Source organism: Microcaecilia unicolor, chromosome 10, assembly GCF_901765095.1.
Source record: "Microcaecilia unicolor chromosome 10, aMicUni1.1, whole genome shotgun sequence".
NCBI lineage: Eukaryota > Metazoa > Chordata > Amphibia > Gymnophiona > Siphonopidae > Microcaecilia > Microcaecilia unicolor.
In genome coordinates this window covers 208,229,362-208,248,682 of record NC_044040.1, presented here as the reverse complement: position 1 = coordinate 208,248,682, position 19,321 = coordinate 208,229,362, and the positions used below count along the sequence as shown (strand labels likewise).

At 45.6% G+C, this 19,321-nt stretch overlaps 1 protein-coding gene across 1 annotated transcript in view; it reads right to left on the bottom strand.

Annotated features, from left to right (window-relative positions):
- The window catches only part of LOC115478381 (xyloside xylosyltransferase 1-like), a 19,532-nt gene extending 13,518 nt beyond the window's left edge, over positions 1–6,014 (bottom strand). Inside the window, exon 1 of the mRNA XM_030215680.1 lies at positions 5,938–6,014. Within this exon, the coding sequence (XP_030071540.1) occupies positions 5,938–6,014 (77 nt within the window). The remainder of the gene's footprint in view (positions 1–5,937) is intronic.
- Between the last annotated feature and the right edge of the window lie 13,307 nt (positions 6,015–19,321).

Genomic DNA, 19,321 nt, shown 5'->3' with positions numbered 1-19,321 from the left:
TAGGTACTCTGGATATTTCTCTGTCCCAGGAGGGCTCACAATCTAAGTTTGTACCTGAGGCAATGGAGGGTTAAGTGACTCACCCCAGATCACAAGGAGCAGCAGTGGGATTTGATCCAACCACCTCTGGATTGCAAGACTGGTGCTGTAACCACTAGGCCACTCCTCCACTCCTTGTGGAAGATGTAACAAGTAAATTCTAGCAACAAACGGTCTGTCTAGATCCTATAAATCCCTTCCTCCAGCTGGGGTCACTTTGGTTTCAAACCAAGGGCGTAGCCAGACAACAGATTTTGGGTGGGCCTAGGCAAGAGGTGGGTGGGCACCAAGTGTTCTACCCCCCCCCCCCCCCCAAAAAAAAAAAAAAATCTCAGATGGCGAGAAAACTCTTCTTTCCACCTTGGCAGTCTGCAGCAGGCATGCGCTGAAAACTGAGCATGTGCAGATGCCGGTGTCGTGGAGAGTAGCGTTTTAGTTACCATGAGGGGGAAGTCCTCAGCTGGCGGAGCTTGGGATCCCCACCAGCTACCACTAAACGTGTTCTACTGTTGAGTGGGCCTTAGCCCTCAGTGGGTGGGCCCTGGCCCACCCAGTCCCACCTGTGGCTACGCCACTGTTTCAAACCCAGGCCTTCCTGATAGGATTCTAAATATAGTCTGGACGGAGGGCAAATCTGTCACCCGCTTATTAGAGGTGTGACCTGTATATCTCCTAATCAGCTCCACGGCCATCTCAGCTAAATTTTTGTTGAATCTACATTTTTTTGAAAGAGACTAAGGCAAAAGATTACAAAATGTTTGTTTTCCTCAAACCCCTTACCTAGGAAAATTAGTTGTGATAACCATGTCTGGTGTCCCACTACACACAGCAAAGTGAATACAGCAAATAGAAAGGGGATGTATTCAAACGAAAGGACAAACTGAGAACATGTGTTCTATTTTGTCTGGGTCCAAGGTCATGTTAAAGGAGAGATATAAAAAGCACAGAGCTTGCAAATGCTCTCAGGAAGACAAATTCGTACCTTAAAAAATAGTACATGCAAAATCCATTTAAAATGTGTTAGCCTATGAATTAATTCACAGAGAATGGATACGCAGTCATTAAAACATTTTAACGCATGTTCAGACTTGTTTTTTTTAACTATAACAAATGCCTGAAATGAACTGAAAACAACATTAAAAAAAATTAAGTTGGTCTGAGAGAAGCTAACAAACTTTGAGGCGCTTGTACTTAGCTGCCGTGGCGTGGCCGTAAAAAAAAAAAAACAGCACCAGGACTTATGGAGGAATGAAAGCTATCAGCTCAAACACATGTATTATCCCAGGGACTAGCCAGACTTTAGTGGGGGGGGGCCAGAGCCCCCCCCTGCTGCCGCCTCTCCACCCTGCCTCTCCTTGCCATCTCGCCGCTGCAAATACCTTGGCTGGCAAGGGTCCCCATCCCCCGCCAGCTGAAGCCTTTATCCAGCGCCAGTCTCCGGCGCCGCCGCTTTGCCTGCCCTGCCTTTCCTCCCCTCACGTCCTGCACGCTCCTTTTAGTGAAATTGGGTGCTGGATTTGAGGGGAAGCTAGAGCAGGGAAGGCAACGCGGCGGCGCAGGAGACCGCCACTGGATGAAGGCCTCAGCTGGTGGGGTTTGGGACCCCGCCAGCAAAACCAAGGGCCCAGTAGAAATTGGGGGGGGGCCCAGGCCCCCATGGCCCCACCTAGCAATACCACTGTTATCAGCCAAGTCATAGTCGGCAGAATAGAGTTGCTATCCACACAAAAAATATATATTTAAAAATGATGCAAGATGGTTTGAGAAGTGGTGACAAGTTAAAGTAATTGAGGTGGCTGGGATTTGTTTGTGTTAGCACATAAGCACCGCCATACTGGGAAAAGACCAAGGGTCCATCAAGCCCAGCACTCCGACAGCGGCCAATCCAGGCTTCAAGAACCTGGCAACCCCCCTCTCCCCGCAAAAAAATAATTTTTAATAATGTTCAATGGATTTTTCCTTCAGGAATCTGTCCAAACCCCCTTTAAACTCCAGAAGGCCAGCCGCTGCCACCACATTCTCTGGCAATGAGTTCCAGAGTCTAACTACACGCTGAGTAAAGAAAAACTTTCTCCTATCATATTCTAGCTTCATCTTGTGTCCCTGGTTGTTGTTGTTTGAAAGTGTAAGCAGACACTTCACATCTGTCCGCTCTATTCTCATTATCTTGTATCACCCCTCAGCTGCCTTTTCTCCAAGCTGAGTTTTATCCTAATTATATTGGATTCATACTTACATTTAGGCATGCTAATTTGGGTTCACGCTAGTATTCTACAATGATATGCTGGTGCACAGATGCCGTTACTGAATTGACGCTCAGTATGTGGCATTGGCTGGCAAACTGAAGGTACCAAGTTGCAGAATTGCTCCCATAATGCCAGGTTTACGTTGAAAGTGACGTTAGAGTAATGAAAATTGTCAAAAGCCTGTTGGTCAGTCTTGTGTCCACAGTTTTGGAGTTGGTGCATCTTATGCCTAAGGATTTAATTCACTGTGACTTCTTGAAAGGGTGGGGGGGGGGGAAGCTATAGAGGGGCCTTTTTTCTGATCTTAAGTTTAAGATGATAAGGGCAGCTGAGAAGGGCAGTTAGGGACAGAGTTTTAATGGCAGGGGCTGTGGCCATAATATATGTACATAATAATAGTACAATACAGATAAATAAAGATCATATTAAAGATTAAATTATTATAACCCAAAAGTAATATCGAGGTGTAAAAACAAAGTAATAGATGCAACCAAGTCAGGAAAGAGGCAGGTTATTATGTTGAGCAATTAAAGATTACCAGTACTGTAAATATGGTGAAAGAGTCATGAAATGAAGAAATGCTGCCCGGATTTAAAAAAAAACACACACACACAACAACAACTGCTGGTAAATGGGCCAGAAGACCACAGAGCACAGAAGGGGTTTTGTATACTTATTTGCTTGATTAACTGTTTTTGATTTGGAATTTCAAAGCAGCTTACAAATATAACAGATAGTCACACACACAGTTCCATAAATATACATATAAATTTAAAATACACACACATACAATAAGTAAAACTAAACAGTATTCTAAATAGAGAGCCAGGCTGAACCTCCTTTTGTAACTATGAGATAATTATTTACAACTGAGATCTAATGGAATTGTAATCCAAAAAAGTTATCAATAGAAATCAAACAAAATAAAACATGGAAAAGAAAATAAGATGATACCTTTTTATTGGACATAATAATACATTTCTTGATTAGCTTTGAAGGTTGCCTTCTTCGTCAGATCGGAAATAAGCAAATGTGGTAGCAGATAGTATATATGAGAGAACATTCAAGCACTTGACAGTCTGACAGGTGGGAGGGTGGGGGTAGCATGGGGACATCAAAGCATTTCATTGATATTCTAACAGGATGGGTGTTGGTAGGTGAGAGGAGGGTAATAAACAGAGAAATAAACAGAGAAATACAGCTTTATGGTTTATAATGGTTAGAAAACCCAGATCCTTGTTAAGTCCTGTTGTTGGGTGTTGAAATATTCAATCATTCTTATTTCAAAGGTCTTACGTTCCTGTACTTCATCCAAAAAAAAGAGTAAAGCAGAAAAATGAGGGATGAGTGCTTTCAAGTCTGATAACAGAAGAAGGGGTTACTAGTAAATCTAACAGATAGGGCTGAAGCATCCTTGTGAGTTTATTGGAAGCCATAGATCTTGCAGTGATTTTAGACAACCTCCGGAAAGACACCTAAACACAGAGGTCAAGATCTTGAGTTCAGTCCGAAGCCAGTGAATTCTGGCCAATAGGAAGTCACGTGGTCTGTTTCCTTGCCCAATCGGTATTTTAGCTGCAGTATTTTGTGGTAATAGGATACATTTTAAGGACACCACAGTAATGCCTTGATGAGGGGCCTTATAATAATCCAAGTGATGGTCATTTTTCTCTCTAAAAAGGGCCACCACTGATGTATATGGCCAAGATAGTCAAACATAGTATGGCCTATTGAGGAAATCTGGTTATGTATGGTGACCGGAATGGTTTAGTTTAATCCCTACACTAGAGTTTAGGAGAAATATTCGTCCTTGAAGTAGATGGAAGAATTGTGAGAGAATGATTTCCGCTTCTAATCCATATAACTTCTGACTTTTGAGGAAAAAGCTTAAACCAGGAGGACGCAGCATCCAAGCAGGAATTAAGACTGTTCAAATCATTAATTTGGGTATGTTGCTAGTTAAACATCATCCTCAAAGACCTTGGATTAATGTTGCCAGGGGTGCTAGGTACAGATTGAACAGCTCTGGAGCTAAAGCTGATCCTTGACGGACTCGATATAACAAATTTTAATCAAGAAAGTGGAGTCCCAAGCAACTTGATATTATTATTATTATTATTTATTGCATTTGTATCCCACATTTTCCCACCTATTTGCGGGCTCAGTGTGGCTTACAATACATTGTGAATGATGGAATTACAATTTGTTACAATTCGATTATGGGTTACATTGTGAAGGGTTATGGGAAGACAAAGTCAAAATATCATTGGGGGAATAGAGCAGTGAATTAACAATGGGAAATGATAGGGCGGTAGGACAATAGTAAGAACATTCGGGTATAACAATTTTATCTGTGGGTAGAGTTTTAAGTGTGGTGAAAATATGGGGGAAGAGAATTCAGAAGAGAGTGTATTGATGCATTTCTATTGGTGTGTATGGACTTCATGTGTTTTGATCCTTGCGATAAGTTTTATCAAAGAGATGAGTCTTCAATAGTTTGCGGAAGTCGGTTAATTCGTAGATCGTTTTCAGGTTGCGTGGTAGTGTATTCCAGAATTGCGTGCTCGTATAAGAGAAGGTTGATGCATGCAGTACTTTGTATTTTATGCCTTTGCACTTAGGGAAGTGGAGATTGAGGAGAGTTCGGGATGATCTTTTAGCGTTTCTGGGTGGCAGGTCTATTAAATCAGACAAGTCCATAAACCGCTACTAAATGGACTTGGAAAAATCCACAATTCCAGGAATAACATGTATAGAATGTTGTACGTTTGGGAAGCTCACCAGGTGCCCTTGGCCTGGATTGGCCGCTGTCGTGGACAGGATGCTGGGCTCGATGACCCTTGATCTTTTCCCAGTGTGGCATTACTTATGTACTTATGTCCTCTACATAGCTCACTTTTATTACATAGAGCAGTGATTTAACCTATTGTGATGTCATAGTGGCTCATTCCACCAATAAGAGCCAACCTCATTAGTGATGTCACAATGGCTTGATTGTATAATGTTTGTACGTTTGGGAAGCTTGCCAGGTGCCCTTGGCCTGGATTGGCCGCTGTCGTGGACAGGATGCTGGGCTCGATGGACCCTTGATCTTTTCCCAGTATGGCATTACTTATGTACTTATGACATGTATGCAGGGGCTTCACCGTGAATGATTTTTGACTAAGGTGCAATAGGTAGAGTCTCTTACCCTTCCATTCCTTTTTTGTCTCCCTGATCTGCCATCTCTTCCTGCCTCGCTATACCATCCTTAGAATACTGATTTCCCATTTCTCCTTATTTGTTACCCCCTGGTCTCCACTAAGTTTCCGTTTATTTATTTACTTCAACTTACAAAAATGGTGTGGTTTTTTTTCTAATAATACACAAGGCAATAAATAATTAAATAGCATAACTTCTTCCTTCCCCCACATTTGGTCTCTGCTTCTTTGCTTCCTGAGCACACTCTTTGCCTTTCTCCCTTCTCCCCAGCATTTGCCTGTCTTAATTAAAGTAAACAGCACAAGCCTTCCTAAAGCTACCAACTGTTCCACGGAGTCTGTGCCAGCATCGTGAACTAGTTCAAAGCTCAGGGGGGCAGGCACATCCTCTTTGCTGACCTCATGCACAATGAGATCAGCAGACAGGCAGTGTTGGCTCATGAACATTGAACCTGGTGCCAGCATAGACCGTGCTTGGCAGCTGTAGGATCAGGATGGCTTTCTGAAACTTTTCTTCTGAGTCCTTCATGGTCCGATATGTGGCCTGCACAGCTTTAGGGGAAGTACTGGTGGACGAACCCAGCTACCACCACCCTGCTAATGAGACTGTACCCTTTGTTTTTGTTTTTTTTAATCTTATTCTTTCCTCCTTGCTTTGGATATTGAGGGAGTGAGATTTGGGTTTTTTTAACCCTGCAACCTCTGAACCCTGTTCCTATCAATACCGTGGAATATAAGGACCATTTAGATCTATATAGACTGCCAATATCACCCCGGCACAATGCTGTAGACCCCCACCTGACTCTGCCTCTCTCCTCCCCTCTTAACCATTAAAGGTCCTCTGTGCTTATTCTTGTGTGTTGTTGTTGTTGTTGTTTTGTTTTTATTCATTTACCATTTTGTCTTTACCATCTCCACCAGAACCCATTCCATGTATCTACCAGCCTTTCCTTAAAGAGAGCTTCATACTATCACCTCTTGTTCTAGTGTAGTCTTTCCTCTGATAAAAGTTTGTTTCTTGTGTCTCATTCATACCTTTTGGCTATCTGAAAGTCTCGATCATATCCCTCATCTTTCCTCTAGGATATACATGCATAGGGGTCCTTAGGCCTCATCGCATGTCATTTGGTTCACAGCACCCTATTCTATAATGGGACGTACAACTGAGTGCCTAACTTGTGTCATTTATAAAATCTGGGAAGTATTCTAGAAAATGTCTCACTAATGACGTAAACAGAGACCTTATCACTTCTTTTCTGCAGTTGTACCTGTCCAAAGCACCCTAACACCCTCTGGCTCTGGCCAACACCTTCCTGCACCCACTGTTTCACTGCCTTGATATCCTCGAGCGTGATCACCCTGAAGCCTCCCATCTGATCAACGCATATGAACATCTCGACCCCCATCTCTAGTTCCCATTCTGTAGTAAAACATTGTATTCCAGTGCAGAGTCTGCTCCAGACATACTCTGAAGATATTCCATGATTTTCAAGGGAGCAATTGCTGATTCAGAAGCAGAACAATTTTTTTTTTTTTAAATGCTGGGACAAAACACTCTCCTAAAAAGATTCTCCCTATGGCCTCGTCCAAATGGTCTTGGCAGTGCAGGAAATAACTAGTCATCTTGCAATAGATACGAGTCATGTCTTGCTTCATTCAGACAGATTTTATTTAAAAAGCTGTAGGGTGTCATGAAATGCCTAGCACCTGCCTGGGGTTACCTTGCGGCCCCCTGAAGGGTCTGCCCAGCACTGCCCAGCCTCACCTGCACTTGGGCTTGTGCTCTATACTAGCATCCTCCACCCACCGACTGGGTCCCACTTGCCTCTGGGCTAGTCTCCCACTCTCAGGTTATTCTCCAGTGATTTCTAAGACACTGGGGCCACACGCAGGAGTCCCACAGCTATCAGAAAGCACCCACAGACCCCCAAACACAAACTACTATCTTAGTCCTTATATTTTGTATGTGAATTGTTCCCCGCTTAGACTTTTAAAGATATAGTGGGTTAAAAATAAGTTTATTATTATTATTATTATTTTTTAGTCAGTCCAGGAGAGCAGAGTCAATAAACCTAAAAAAGAGTTTATTGTCACAGAACTTGAACAGTGAACAGAAAAAGTGAAATCAGCAGGCAATAACAGGTAACTGAATATGGATCAACTATCTAAACATTGTTTACTACCTGGGTAGTACCTGGGGAGTTCAGGAATGTAGCTGAATGTGAGCAGAGAAGGAGAGAGAGGAGTCGAAGATGACCCCAAGGTTACGAGCTGATGAGACAGGGAGAATGAGAGTGCTATCCACAGAAATAGAGAAAGGGGGGGAGAGGAGAGGTGGGTTTAGGGGGAAAGATGAGAAGCTCGGTTTTGGCCATGTTAAGTTTCAGATGATGTTGAGACATCAGGCAACGATATCAGATAGGCAGGCTGATATATTGGTCTGGATGCTGGTTGAGATTTTGGGGGTAGAGATGGTATTGAAAGCCATGGGATGATATCAGAGAGCCAAGGGAAGAAGTGTAGATGGAGAACAGGAGAGGAGCACAGGTACAAATCAAAGTAGGGTATACACAAAAAGTAGCAACATATGAGTGTCTTGTTGGGCAGACTGGAGGACCGTGCAGGTCTTTTTCTGCCGTCATCTACTATGTTACAGCCACCTTATAATTGAAAGAGAAAAACGCCTAGATTCGACCAAATCGGGAGAGATAGACGTTTATCTCACAAAAACGAATAAATCGGTATAAAGGAAAGCCGATTTTGGACGTTTTCAACTGCACTCCATCGCGGAAGTGTACAAGTTGACGGGGTGTGTCGGAGGCGTGGCGAAGGTGGAACTGGGGCGTGGTTATCGGCCAAGGAGAGATGGGCGCCTTTCGCCGATAATGGAAAAAAAGTATGCGTTTGTAGCTAGAATTTAGGGCACTTTTCCTGGACCCTGTTTTTTCACGAATAAGGCCCCAAAAAGTGCCCTAATGACCAGATTATCCCCAGAGGGAATCGGGGATGACCTCCCCTGACTCCCCCCAGTGGTCACTAACCCCCTCCCACCACAAAAAATGATGTTTCACAACTTTTTATTTCATTCTCAAATGTCATACTCACCTCCCTAGCAGCAGTATACAGGTCCCTGGAGCAGTTGTAGGGGGTGCAGTGGACTTCAGGCAGGTGGACCCAGGCCCATCCCCCCCTACCTGTTACAATTGTGCTGCTTAATGCTTAGTCGTCCCACCCCCCCCCCAAACCCACTGTACCCACATGTAGGTGTCCCCCTTCACCCCTTAGGGCTATAGTAATGGTGTAGGACTTGTGGGCAGTGGTTTTGAGGGGATTTTGGGGACTCCAACACACAAGGGAAGGGTGCTATGCACCTGGGAGCTCTTTTACCTTTTTTTTTTGTTTTTGTAAAAGTGCCCCCTAGGGTGCCCGGTTGGTGTCCTGGCATGTGAGGGGGACCAGTGCACTACGAATCCTGGCCCCTCCCACGAACAAATGCCTTGGATTTATTCGTTTTTTGAGCTGGGCGTTTTTGTTTTTCTATTATCACTGAAAAACAAAAATGCCCAGCTCACAAATTGTCGAATAAAACATGGACGTTTATTTTTTTCAAAATACGGTTCGGTCCGCCCCTTCCGGACCCGTTCTCGGAGATAACCGCCCATGGAGATAGACGTTTTAGTTCAATTATGCCCCTCCTCGACTCTTCAAAATACTGTGGCTAGACTTTTGTGCCATCTGAGTCAATCTGACAGGATTAACTCCATTTTCTCCAACAGTTACATGATTAATTTTAAAATAAGTTGTTCCGTATTCAAGATTTTACAGGGCCAAGTTCCTCTGTTTTGAAAAAAGATGTTTAAAATCTAGAAGTTAATTGATGTTGAATTTTCCTGATGCCGGGGGAATATGATCAAATAAATGTTTTCTCCCAATTGTTCTGTCAACCTGCGTTGTTTGGGATGAGCTAAAGTTCGTTCACAATATACTTATAGTTCTTGTAGAAAACATTTGAAAACTTACCTTTTTTTGGAAATTTTCTTAATATTTGAACTGTCATGATAATTTGGTTTTATTTTATGTTACTTTTAATTTGGATAATATTGGGTATTTCTTAAGGCCCAGTTATGGCTAGTTAATCTTTTGTAATCTGCTTTAAACTGAAGAGGTCTTAGTGGAATGTAAATTCTGCATCATTATTATAAGAGCTTGGTAACAATATTTTGCAATAGTAAATCTTCAGATTTAGTCCCAGGGCTTGGCCAGATTAGCATGGTTTGACCTTCACCTTGTTTCGTTATTAATGTAGACGTGGCCAGCCCACAGTGTTCCAGGGCAGCAGAAGCACTGATTCACCGCTCCCCAGCACTTCACTAGCCGGGCTATTTGCCAAGAATAATAGGATAAGGTTTGCCATATAACAGCATCAGCCCTAAACAATCACATATTTCACGGTTGCTGTTATGTGTCTCATTATTTTTTTTGGACTGTATGGTTACCTTCATCTCGTTTTGTTGAAATTTATAAGTGTACTCACCAGGTACTTAAATCACTATATTATTCTGATTTCATCATTTTAGGTGCAAGAAAGATATCCTAGTTACTACTACTACTATTTAACATTTCTAAAGCGCTGCTAGGGTTACGCAGCGCTGTACAATTTACAAAGAAGGACAGTCCCTGCTCAAAGGAGCTTACAATCTAAAGGACAAAAAATGCAGTCAATCAAATTTGGGCAATCTGGATTTCCTGGATAGAGGTCCGATGGTTAGGTGCCGAAAGCGACATTGAAGAGGCGGGCTTTGAGCAAGGATTTGAAGATGGGCAGGGAGGGGGCTTGGCGTATGGGCTCAGGGAGTTTATTCCAAGCACTTCAACCTTCTGACTGCCCTGTCAAACCGGTGTCAAGTTTGATTGTAGAGTTTTCAGCGTTATTCATGGTATTAATCTTTTACATCCTCATCTCTTTGTAAATGCTTGTAAATGTATTCAAGGATAGTCCTGTGATTGTGGAACGTGTGTGAGAGATGGAAAAAAAAAAAGGTTTATTCATATCCCATTGATTAGCATATGGCTTTGGATTGCCAAGGAGTTAAGCAGGGGTGATTTTTCCAAAATAAAAGATACCACTTGGACCAGCGCAGTGGAGAAAAGGAAGCCATTCACCACAATTCAAAAAAGGTTCCAGGTCCCTGGCCTGGCAGAAAACCAGCACTGGGTTCAAGCGTCATTCAGATCATTTCCCAGCAAAATACCAGAAACGTTTTTCTTGGTTGCCCTGACTTTGAACTGACTGTACAGGCAGGCGTTTGGTCTTGCAACATCAGTTCTGAATCCGACGCGAGTTCTAATGCTGTAGCCAGGGCAGGATTAACCCTCAGTAAGCACTGGGCACCCTCTGTAATTATAAATATATTTTGAGACCTTCATCCTATAAACTTCATAGCATAATCACATCACCCCCACCATCCTCCCATCCCTCCCCCCATGGCATGATCCTCTCCAGAAGGCTGAAAGTAGCACATTTTATTGTGCAGTTGGAAGGGTGCAGAGGTGGGGGTCTTGTAGACCATGAGCCTCTGTGCAGTCTGGTCTGCACAGGGAGCCAGCAAAGTGCTGCTCACTGGTTCCTCCTGCCAGCTGGAAGACAGTGTGCAGAGCGCAGGGAGGGTTGACAGATTTCTGTGGGCTGCAGTGGCTCTGACCCACCAATACTCTTCTCTTTTTGTTGGGGGGGGGGGGTAACAGTTCATTTTTTTTTGTTTATTCATAAGGATTTAGTTACTGCCTTGTTACGAAATTCATCCAAAGCGGTTGTACAGCAAGACTAAGCCAAATAGACAATTACAACAATAAAATATTCAAATAGCATAGCAGTGGCGTAGCCAGACCTGACATTTTGGGTGGGCCCAGAGCTACTATGGGTGGGCACTATGTATATATAGGTGTGAGTAGTGTTTTTGGGGATCCCAAATAATTTTTAATAAACAGTCTGCCCAACATCTGTCCTACAGCAACATAAACCACATACGTATTCAGAACCTATGTTGCAAACCTTAAACACCACAAGTTCTGAACAGTCAAATACCAATAACAGCACATTTAAAAAGGCAATAGCAATACGTGTCCCATTGGAAAAGCCAGATCGATATAGATCCCCACAAACACCACATGCCAGCAGAATCTCATACCTTGGTCACATACAGAACACAGATCAACCATCATTAATTGCAGAATAAAGGACCAAAATTTGAATTTCTCCTGTAGCTCGGCATCAGCCTTATCCTTCCCTTCCCCATCATCCATCCTTGTAGCCCACCATTGGCCCTACCCCCCATCCATCCTTATAGCCCAGTATCGGTCATACCCCTTCCCTTCCTATCCTCTCGTCTCTCCCTGTAGCCCAGCATCAACCCTACCCTTCCCTTTATATCCCCACCATCTCTCCCTGTAACATAGTAACATAGTAGATGACGGCAGAAAAAGACCTGCATGGTCCATCCAGTCTGCCCAACAAGATAACTCATATTTGCTGCGCTGCTTTTTGTGTATACCTTACTTTGATTTGTACCTATGCTCTTCAGGGCACAGACCGTATAAGTCTGCCCCGCACTATCCCCGCCTCCCAACCACCAGCCCCGCCTCCCGATCTTGACTAAGCTCCTGAGGATCCATTCCTTCGGCACAGGATTCCTTTATGGAATGGATCCTCAGGAGCTTAGTCAAGATTGGGAGGCGGGGCTGGTGGTTGGGAGGTGTGGATAGTGCTGGGCAGACTTGTACGGTCTGTGCCAGAGCCGGTGGTGGGAAGCGGGACTGGTGGTTGGGAGGCGGGGATAGTGCTGGACAGACTGTACAGTCTGTGCCAGAGCCGGGGTTGGGAGGCAGGGCTGGGGAGGTGAGGATAGTGCTGTAGCCCAGCATCAGCCGTACCTTCCTTTTATGCCCCCCCCAATCATGAAATCTGCCCTACCCTTCCCTACCCCCCCAACTCCTCCCAGTAGCCTAGCATCAGCCAAGCCCTGCCCCCTACCCATCCCCCATAGTCTGGCATTTCTCCTACCCCTCCCCATCCTGATGCGCACATCCTTGGTACTACAGAATCCACCCGCATCATCCAGAAAAAAAACCCACCAACATTTTTTATATTTAATGTTGGTAAATTTCTGGGTGGGAGTGAGCTCTACAATGCCCAGGTTTTAAAAAAAAGTTTTATATTTAAACCTGGGTAGTGCAGAGCCGACCCCCACCCAGTAGCCCACCAGCAAAACACATATTAAAACTCTTTTTTTTTGTTGTTACCTGGCCTTGAGCTTCAGCAAGAATCTCAAATACCACCCACGTGCTGCTGCCCTTAAACCCTTCGTACAGGTTGTTGGCTAGGGAGAGAGTGACCCAGGTTGGGCAGCCCTCGCAAAGCGCCGGTAGCGATCCGGCTGATCCTGTTGCCGGTGATGAAAGGTTTGCGGGTGTAGCCGGGGATGTCAGTCAGGACTCGCTGAAGATCCTGCTGGACGCACTTCACGGTTCGGGCCGCTTCCGAGCACTTGCAAGAGACCGCGCAGAGCTGGCAGGAAGTCGGAGAGAAGGAGGAGCAGCAGCAGCCTGGGCACCTTGCAGGAGACTCCTGGAGCCCACGAGTAGGGCTGCCCTAGGAACAGGAAATCCGGCATCATGTCCGATTCAAAATGGAGGTCAAGCAAGAAAAAAAAAATCGAAGACAGATCGTAGGACCGGCTGTAGAAGGAGTCAGAGCGCCCCGGCTTTCCTGCTCCCTGTTCCTTCCGTGCAGACCTGCCGGGTCTCAGGGTCCCTTCCTCACAAAGGCAGGCAGGAGAGCTCTTTGCTTGCTGCCACTGTAATGGAGGCTTAAACATGGCTGCATGCTGTGTGCAGTCTAACCGGCACCTAAAAGACAGGCAGCGATTGGTGGGTCAGAGAGAGACTGGATGGGACTATGTTGTGATTGGGTGGGCCTGGGCCCACCCAGGCCCACCCGTAGCTACGCCCCTGTGGCATAGTATACTTCTTATAATGTCATTACAACACACAACAAAACATCTTAACAGCACAGGGGGTAAATGGAGGTGGAAATTTAGGTAGACCTTAGAGATGGTTGTCCTTAGACTTGGTCGTTTCTGATTTTCAGTGATAATGGAAACTGAGGACGTCTCAGAAACGACCAAATCCAAGCCCTTTGGTCGTGGGAGGAGCCAGCATTCGTAGTGCACTGGTCCCCCTCACATGCCAGGACACCAACCGGGCACCCTAGGGGACTTCAGAAATTGCTCCCAGGTGCATAGCTCCCTTACCGTGTGTGCTGAGTTCCCCAAAACCCACTACCCACAACTGTACATCACTACTATAGCCCTTATGGGTGAAGGGGGGCACCTAGATGTGGGTACAGTGGGTTTTGGAGGGCTCACATTTACCACCACAAGTGTAACAAGTAGGGGGGATGGGCCTGAGTCTTTCCTGTCTGAAGTGCACTGCACCCACTAAAACTGCTCCAGGGACCTGCATACTGCTGCGATGGACCTGAGTATGACATTTGAGACTGGCATAGAGGCTGGCAAAAAATATTTTTAAAGAATTGTTTTGAGGGTGGAAGGGGGTTAGTGACCACTGGAGGAGTAAGGGGAGGTCGTCCCTGATTCCCTCCGATGGTCATCTGGTCAGTTCGGGTACCTTTTCATGGCTTGGTCGTAACAAAAAAAGGGCCAGGTAAAGTTGTCCAAGTGCTCGTCAGGGACGCCCTACTTTTTTCGATTATGGGTCGAGGATGCCTACAAAAGTACATAAGTATTGCCATACTGGAAAAGACCAAAGGTCCATCGAGCCCAGCATCCTGTTTCAAACAGTGGCCAATCCAGGTCACAAATACCTGGCAAGATCCCAAAAAAGTACAAAACATTTTATACTGCTTACCCCAGAAATAGTGGATTTTTCCCCATTTAATAATGGTCTATGGACTTTTCCTTTAGGAAGCCGTCCAAACCTTTTTTAAACTCGGCTAAGCTAACCGCCTTTACCACATTCTCTGACACACGAATTCCAGAGTTTAATTACATGTTGAGTGAAGAAAAATTTTCTCCGATTCGTTTTAAATTTACTATGTGTTAGGCACGCCCAAGTCCCGCCTTCGCTACTCCTCTGACACACCCCCGTGAACTTTGGTCATCCCCGCAACAGAAAGCAGTTGGGGACGCCCAAATCGGCTTTTGTTTATGCCGATTTGGGCGACCCTGGGAGAAGGAAGCCCATCTTCCGATTTGTGTCGAAAGATGGGCGTCCTTCTCTCTCGAAAATAAGCCTGATAGATAGATAAGCTAGAGTAAGAGAAGTTAGACAGAAATAAGGATGCCTAACCTAAGGAAACTATTGCACATGGAGTCAGAAGAGGTGCAGGAAAGACTTTCAGCTAGGGTAGGAGTGGATAAACAAGTCCTGCTACAATATGTGTTGCCGGTGTTAGTCCTTGTGAGTGTGTGACTAGCTCGTTAATTGATTCTTCCATTAAAGGCCTGGGAAAAGAGCCAAGTTTCACCTGCTTCCTGAAGTAGAGATAGTCGTGGGTTGAGTGAAGCCTTTCAAGGAGTGCATTCCAGAATGGGGGGGGGGGGGAGCTACTCTGGAGAAGGCTCGCTAGCGGGTGTCGCATCGTATGATGTCCTATGGAGAGTTTGTGGTTAGGAAACTTCTTGGAAGGACCTTAGCAGCCTTGGAGAGCCTGTTCTTCAAATACTCTGACCCACTTCCTTTATGGGCCTTCAATGGAGAACTTGATGCATAGGTGGTAATTTTATAAAGCCTTATGAAATTGTGCGGCCAAATATGTGCATTTAAATATGCTCGTTGACAAGATAGTGCATGCCTGAATATAAGAAACATGTTGGCATTCCCAGAAGCGTAATTTGGGCAAAGCTAGGGCGGAATTGTGATGCACTCGTGTATTTTATAAAATACAGTGTACAGGCACACATGTAAACAGGTATGAATTTGTGCATCATTGGGAGTAGTTCTAACGGGGTAATGTCACAACAGGTGCCTATGCAGTTCCAAAAATGCACCTATTTTATAAAGGCATCACAAGGAGCTATGTGTCTTCTTAATACAAGGGACATTCTAGTTCCCTGGGAGGAATGTGGCCGTCTCTGTACAGAATTAGTCCTTCTTGTATATTGTGAGGCCTGAATAGCAGCCTGTCGTGATCTACAACACCTAGTAGATTCTTGCTGAAGTCGTTGAACATCTTCTGCAGGACTGACTTATCTGGGCCCAAATCTGCCATCATGCTTGAGTATTCCAGCTGGAAACTACTGAATTAGCACATCTGTTAGGAATCATCTATGGGGCTCATAGTGGAGGAGTGGCCTAGTGGTTAGGGTGGTGGACTTTGGAACTGAGGAACTGAGTTTGATTCCCACTTCAGGCACAGGCAGCTCCTTGTGACTCTGAGCAAGTCACTTAACCCTCCATTGCCCCATGTAAGCCGCATTGAGCCTGCCATGAGTGGGAAAGCGCGGGGTACAAATGTAACAAAAATAAAATAGATACTATTGGAGATTCTACATGGAATTTTGCTACTATTGGAGATTCTATATGGAATGTTGCTATTGCACTAGCAACATTCCATGTAGAAGGCTGCACAGGCTTCTGTTTCTGTGAGTCTGACGTCCTGCACGTACGGGCAGGACGTCAGACTCACAGAAGCAGAAGCTTGTGCGTAGAATCTCAATAGTAGCAACAGTGGAGGAGTGACCTAGTGGTTAGGGTGGTGGACTTTGGAACTGAGGAACTGAGTTTGATTCCCACTTCAGGCACAGGCAGCTCCTTGTGACTCTGAGCAAGTCACTTAACCCTCCATTGCCCCATGTAAGCCGCATTGAGCCTGCCGAGAGTGGGAAGCGCGGGGTACAAATGTAACAAAAATAAAATAGATACTATTGGAGATTCTACATGGAATGTTGCTACTATTGGAGATTCTACATGGAAGGTTGCTATTCCACTAGCAACATTCCATGTAGAAGGCTGCGCAGGCTTCTGTTTCTGTGAGTCTGACGTCCTGCACGTACGTGCAGGATGTCAGACTCACAGAAGCAGAAGCCCTGCGCGGCCACACTTGGTGATCTGCAAGGGCCGACTTCTACATGGAATGTTGCTAGTGGAATAGCAACAGTCCATGTAGAATCTCAAATAGTAGCAACAGTGGAGGAGTGGCCTAGTGGTTAGGGTGGTGGACTTTGGTCCTGAGGAACTGAGTTCGATTCCCACATTCAGGCACAGGCAGCTCCTTGTGACTCTGGGCAAGTCACTTAACCCTCCATTGCCCCATGTAAGCCGCATTGAGCCTGCCATGAGTGGAAAGCGCGGGGTACAAAGGTAACAAAATAAAAATAGATACTATTGGAGATTCTACATGGAATGTTGCTATTCCACTAGCAACATTCCATGTAGAAGCCTGCGCGGCCACATTGCTGATCTGCAAGGGTCGACTTCTACTATTGGGCACAGGCAGCTCCTTGTGACTCTGGGCAAGTCACTTAACCCTCCATTGCCCATGTACAGCCGCATTGAGCCTGCCATGAGTGGGAAAGCACAGAGTACAAATGTAAAAAAAAAAAAAAAAAACCCAAGAAAAATGTCCAAAAAACATCATAAGGAGCGAAAGTATGTTTTTTCTCTCAAAAAAAGTCCAAGTTGCAATTTTCAACACCCTGATTTTAGTCGTTTTGCTCCACCGTCGTCCAAATTTCAAGGGGCCATGCTTGAGGCATGTTTTGGGTAGGACATTGGTGGCACCAAAAGGGATTTTTCTAGAACAAAATGAAAATGTCTAGGTCCAAAATTAAGATTTTTGGCTAGACTTGTTTCAATCACGACTAAGTGACCAAAAGGTGCCCTAAATGACCACTGGAGGGATTAAGGCATACCCTCCTTACTCCACCAGTGGTCAATGACCCCCCTCCCAGCCCCCTAAGATGTGACAGTAGTCCATGCATAAGTTTCAGATATGATGGACTTGGTTGCCATCTTCCCTGCTCAGAGAACTCATCTGTACCAGAAAATAAGTGGAAAATCCATATTAGTACAGCCAGTGGCGTAGCTACAGGTGGGCTTGGGTGGGCCACAGCCCACCCAAAATTGTGGTACTCTTGCTGTGGCTGGTGGTAATCCCCAAAGCCTAAAGATTTCCTCCTCCTCAGGCAGCCAATGCTCTTCCAAACGGCAGCTGGCACCGCACACCGGCCCCTCTGCACATGCTCAATTTTCACCCATGCAGAAGCACTGAGCATGTATGGACTGTTGGCAGTGGTGTCAGCTCAAGTCGAGTGCTGCCAGCTGCCGTTTGGAAGAGCACTGGCTGCCCGAGGAGGAAATCTTCAGTTGGTGCAGTTTGGGGATCCCCACCATATCCGGTATTTAATATTTTGTGTTTGATGGTAGGGGAGAGGCAGAGAGCGGAGGGGGGGGGGGCAGGAGGGGACTGAATTCTATGCCCATCCATTTTGGGCTCAGACCCACCCAAAATTGGCTGTCTGGCTACGCCCCTGAGTACAGTACTTCCCACTCCCAAAGTTTTGAATATTTCTAACAGTAAGGGAGCTTCCACCAAATCAAATGGCATGAATGATCTAAACACCAATAGCACCGGAACCACTGGCCGGACAAAAGACCACTTTGGCAGGTTCCAGTAACCTATTGTGCTTCTAGGTAGCTTCCCAACTGGAACACTGCTTCCTTCTGAAATAGTTTAGTAAAAATATAAATTCAAAATATGTCTAAGATTAACATAATTGCCACCAAAACGTGCGGAAATCACTAAAAAACCAACCTATTAAAAAAGGCATACTCTGCGCAGTAGCGTAGCACGGGGGGGGGGGGGGGGGGGCCGGGGAGGGGCAGTCCGCCCCGGGTGTCAGCTCAGGGAGGGGCTCCCTGCAGCTCCCCCCCTCGGCGCATCGACACCCCCCCCCCCCCACGACCAGCTTCCTGCACCCTACCTTAAAAAGAAATCGGAATCCGAGGCGCCAGCGCCTCGCGCCTGCCCTGCACGTAAAGAAATGTGGACCGTCGGCCTTCCCTCGCTCTATCCTGTCCTGGCCTCGCTGAGCAACTTCCTATTTCCGCAAGGGCGGGACAGATAGAGCGAGGGAAGCCCGACAGTCCACATTTCTTTACGTGCAGGGCAGGCGCGAGGCGCTGACCTTGCCTCGGATTCCGTATATCTTTTAAAGGTAGGGTGCGGGAGCTGGTAGGGGAGGGTGTCGATACGCCGAGGGGGGGGATGTCATCGTGCTGCACCCGGGGGGGTGCAACGGCGAACCGCCCCACCCGGGTGGCAGCCCCCCCCCCCCCCCCCGCTACGCCACTGCCCCTGCCGATCCAACCTAAATGCCTGATCTCTGCAACACAACAAAATTAAAGTACGTAATGGACATAACTCAACTTCTCTGCTACATGAACTTTATCCTACCACAATATCACTCTGTATTTGTTCTCACCAGAGCTGGCGACCGCCTTCCGGTACTATGTAAGCCACATTGAGCCTACAAATATGCGGGGAAAATGTGGGATACAAATGCAACAAATAAAATAAATAAATTCCTATTAGAATACCAAGCAGATCCCAGGAGTAGCCTAGTGCAGTGGACTGTAGAGAAGCGGACCCAGGCCCATAACCCAGTCTAACTGATACACTTGTGGAATGTGTGAGTTCTCCAAAAAAAAAAAAAAAAACCACGAAATATCTACTGTACCTACATATAAGTGACACCTGCAGGCATAAGGGCTATTGTAGTGATGTACAGTTGGGTACAGTAGGTTTTTGGTGGGTTT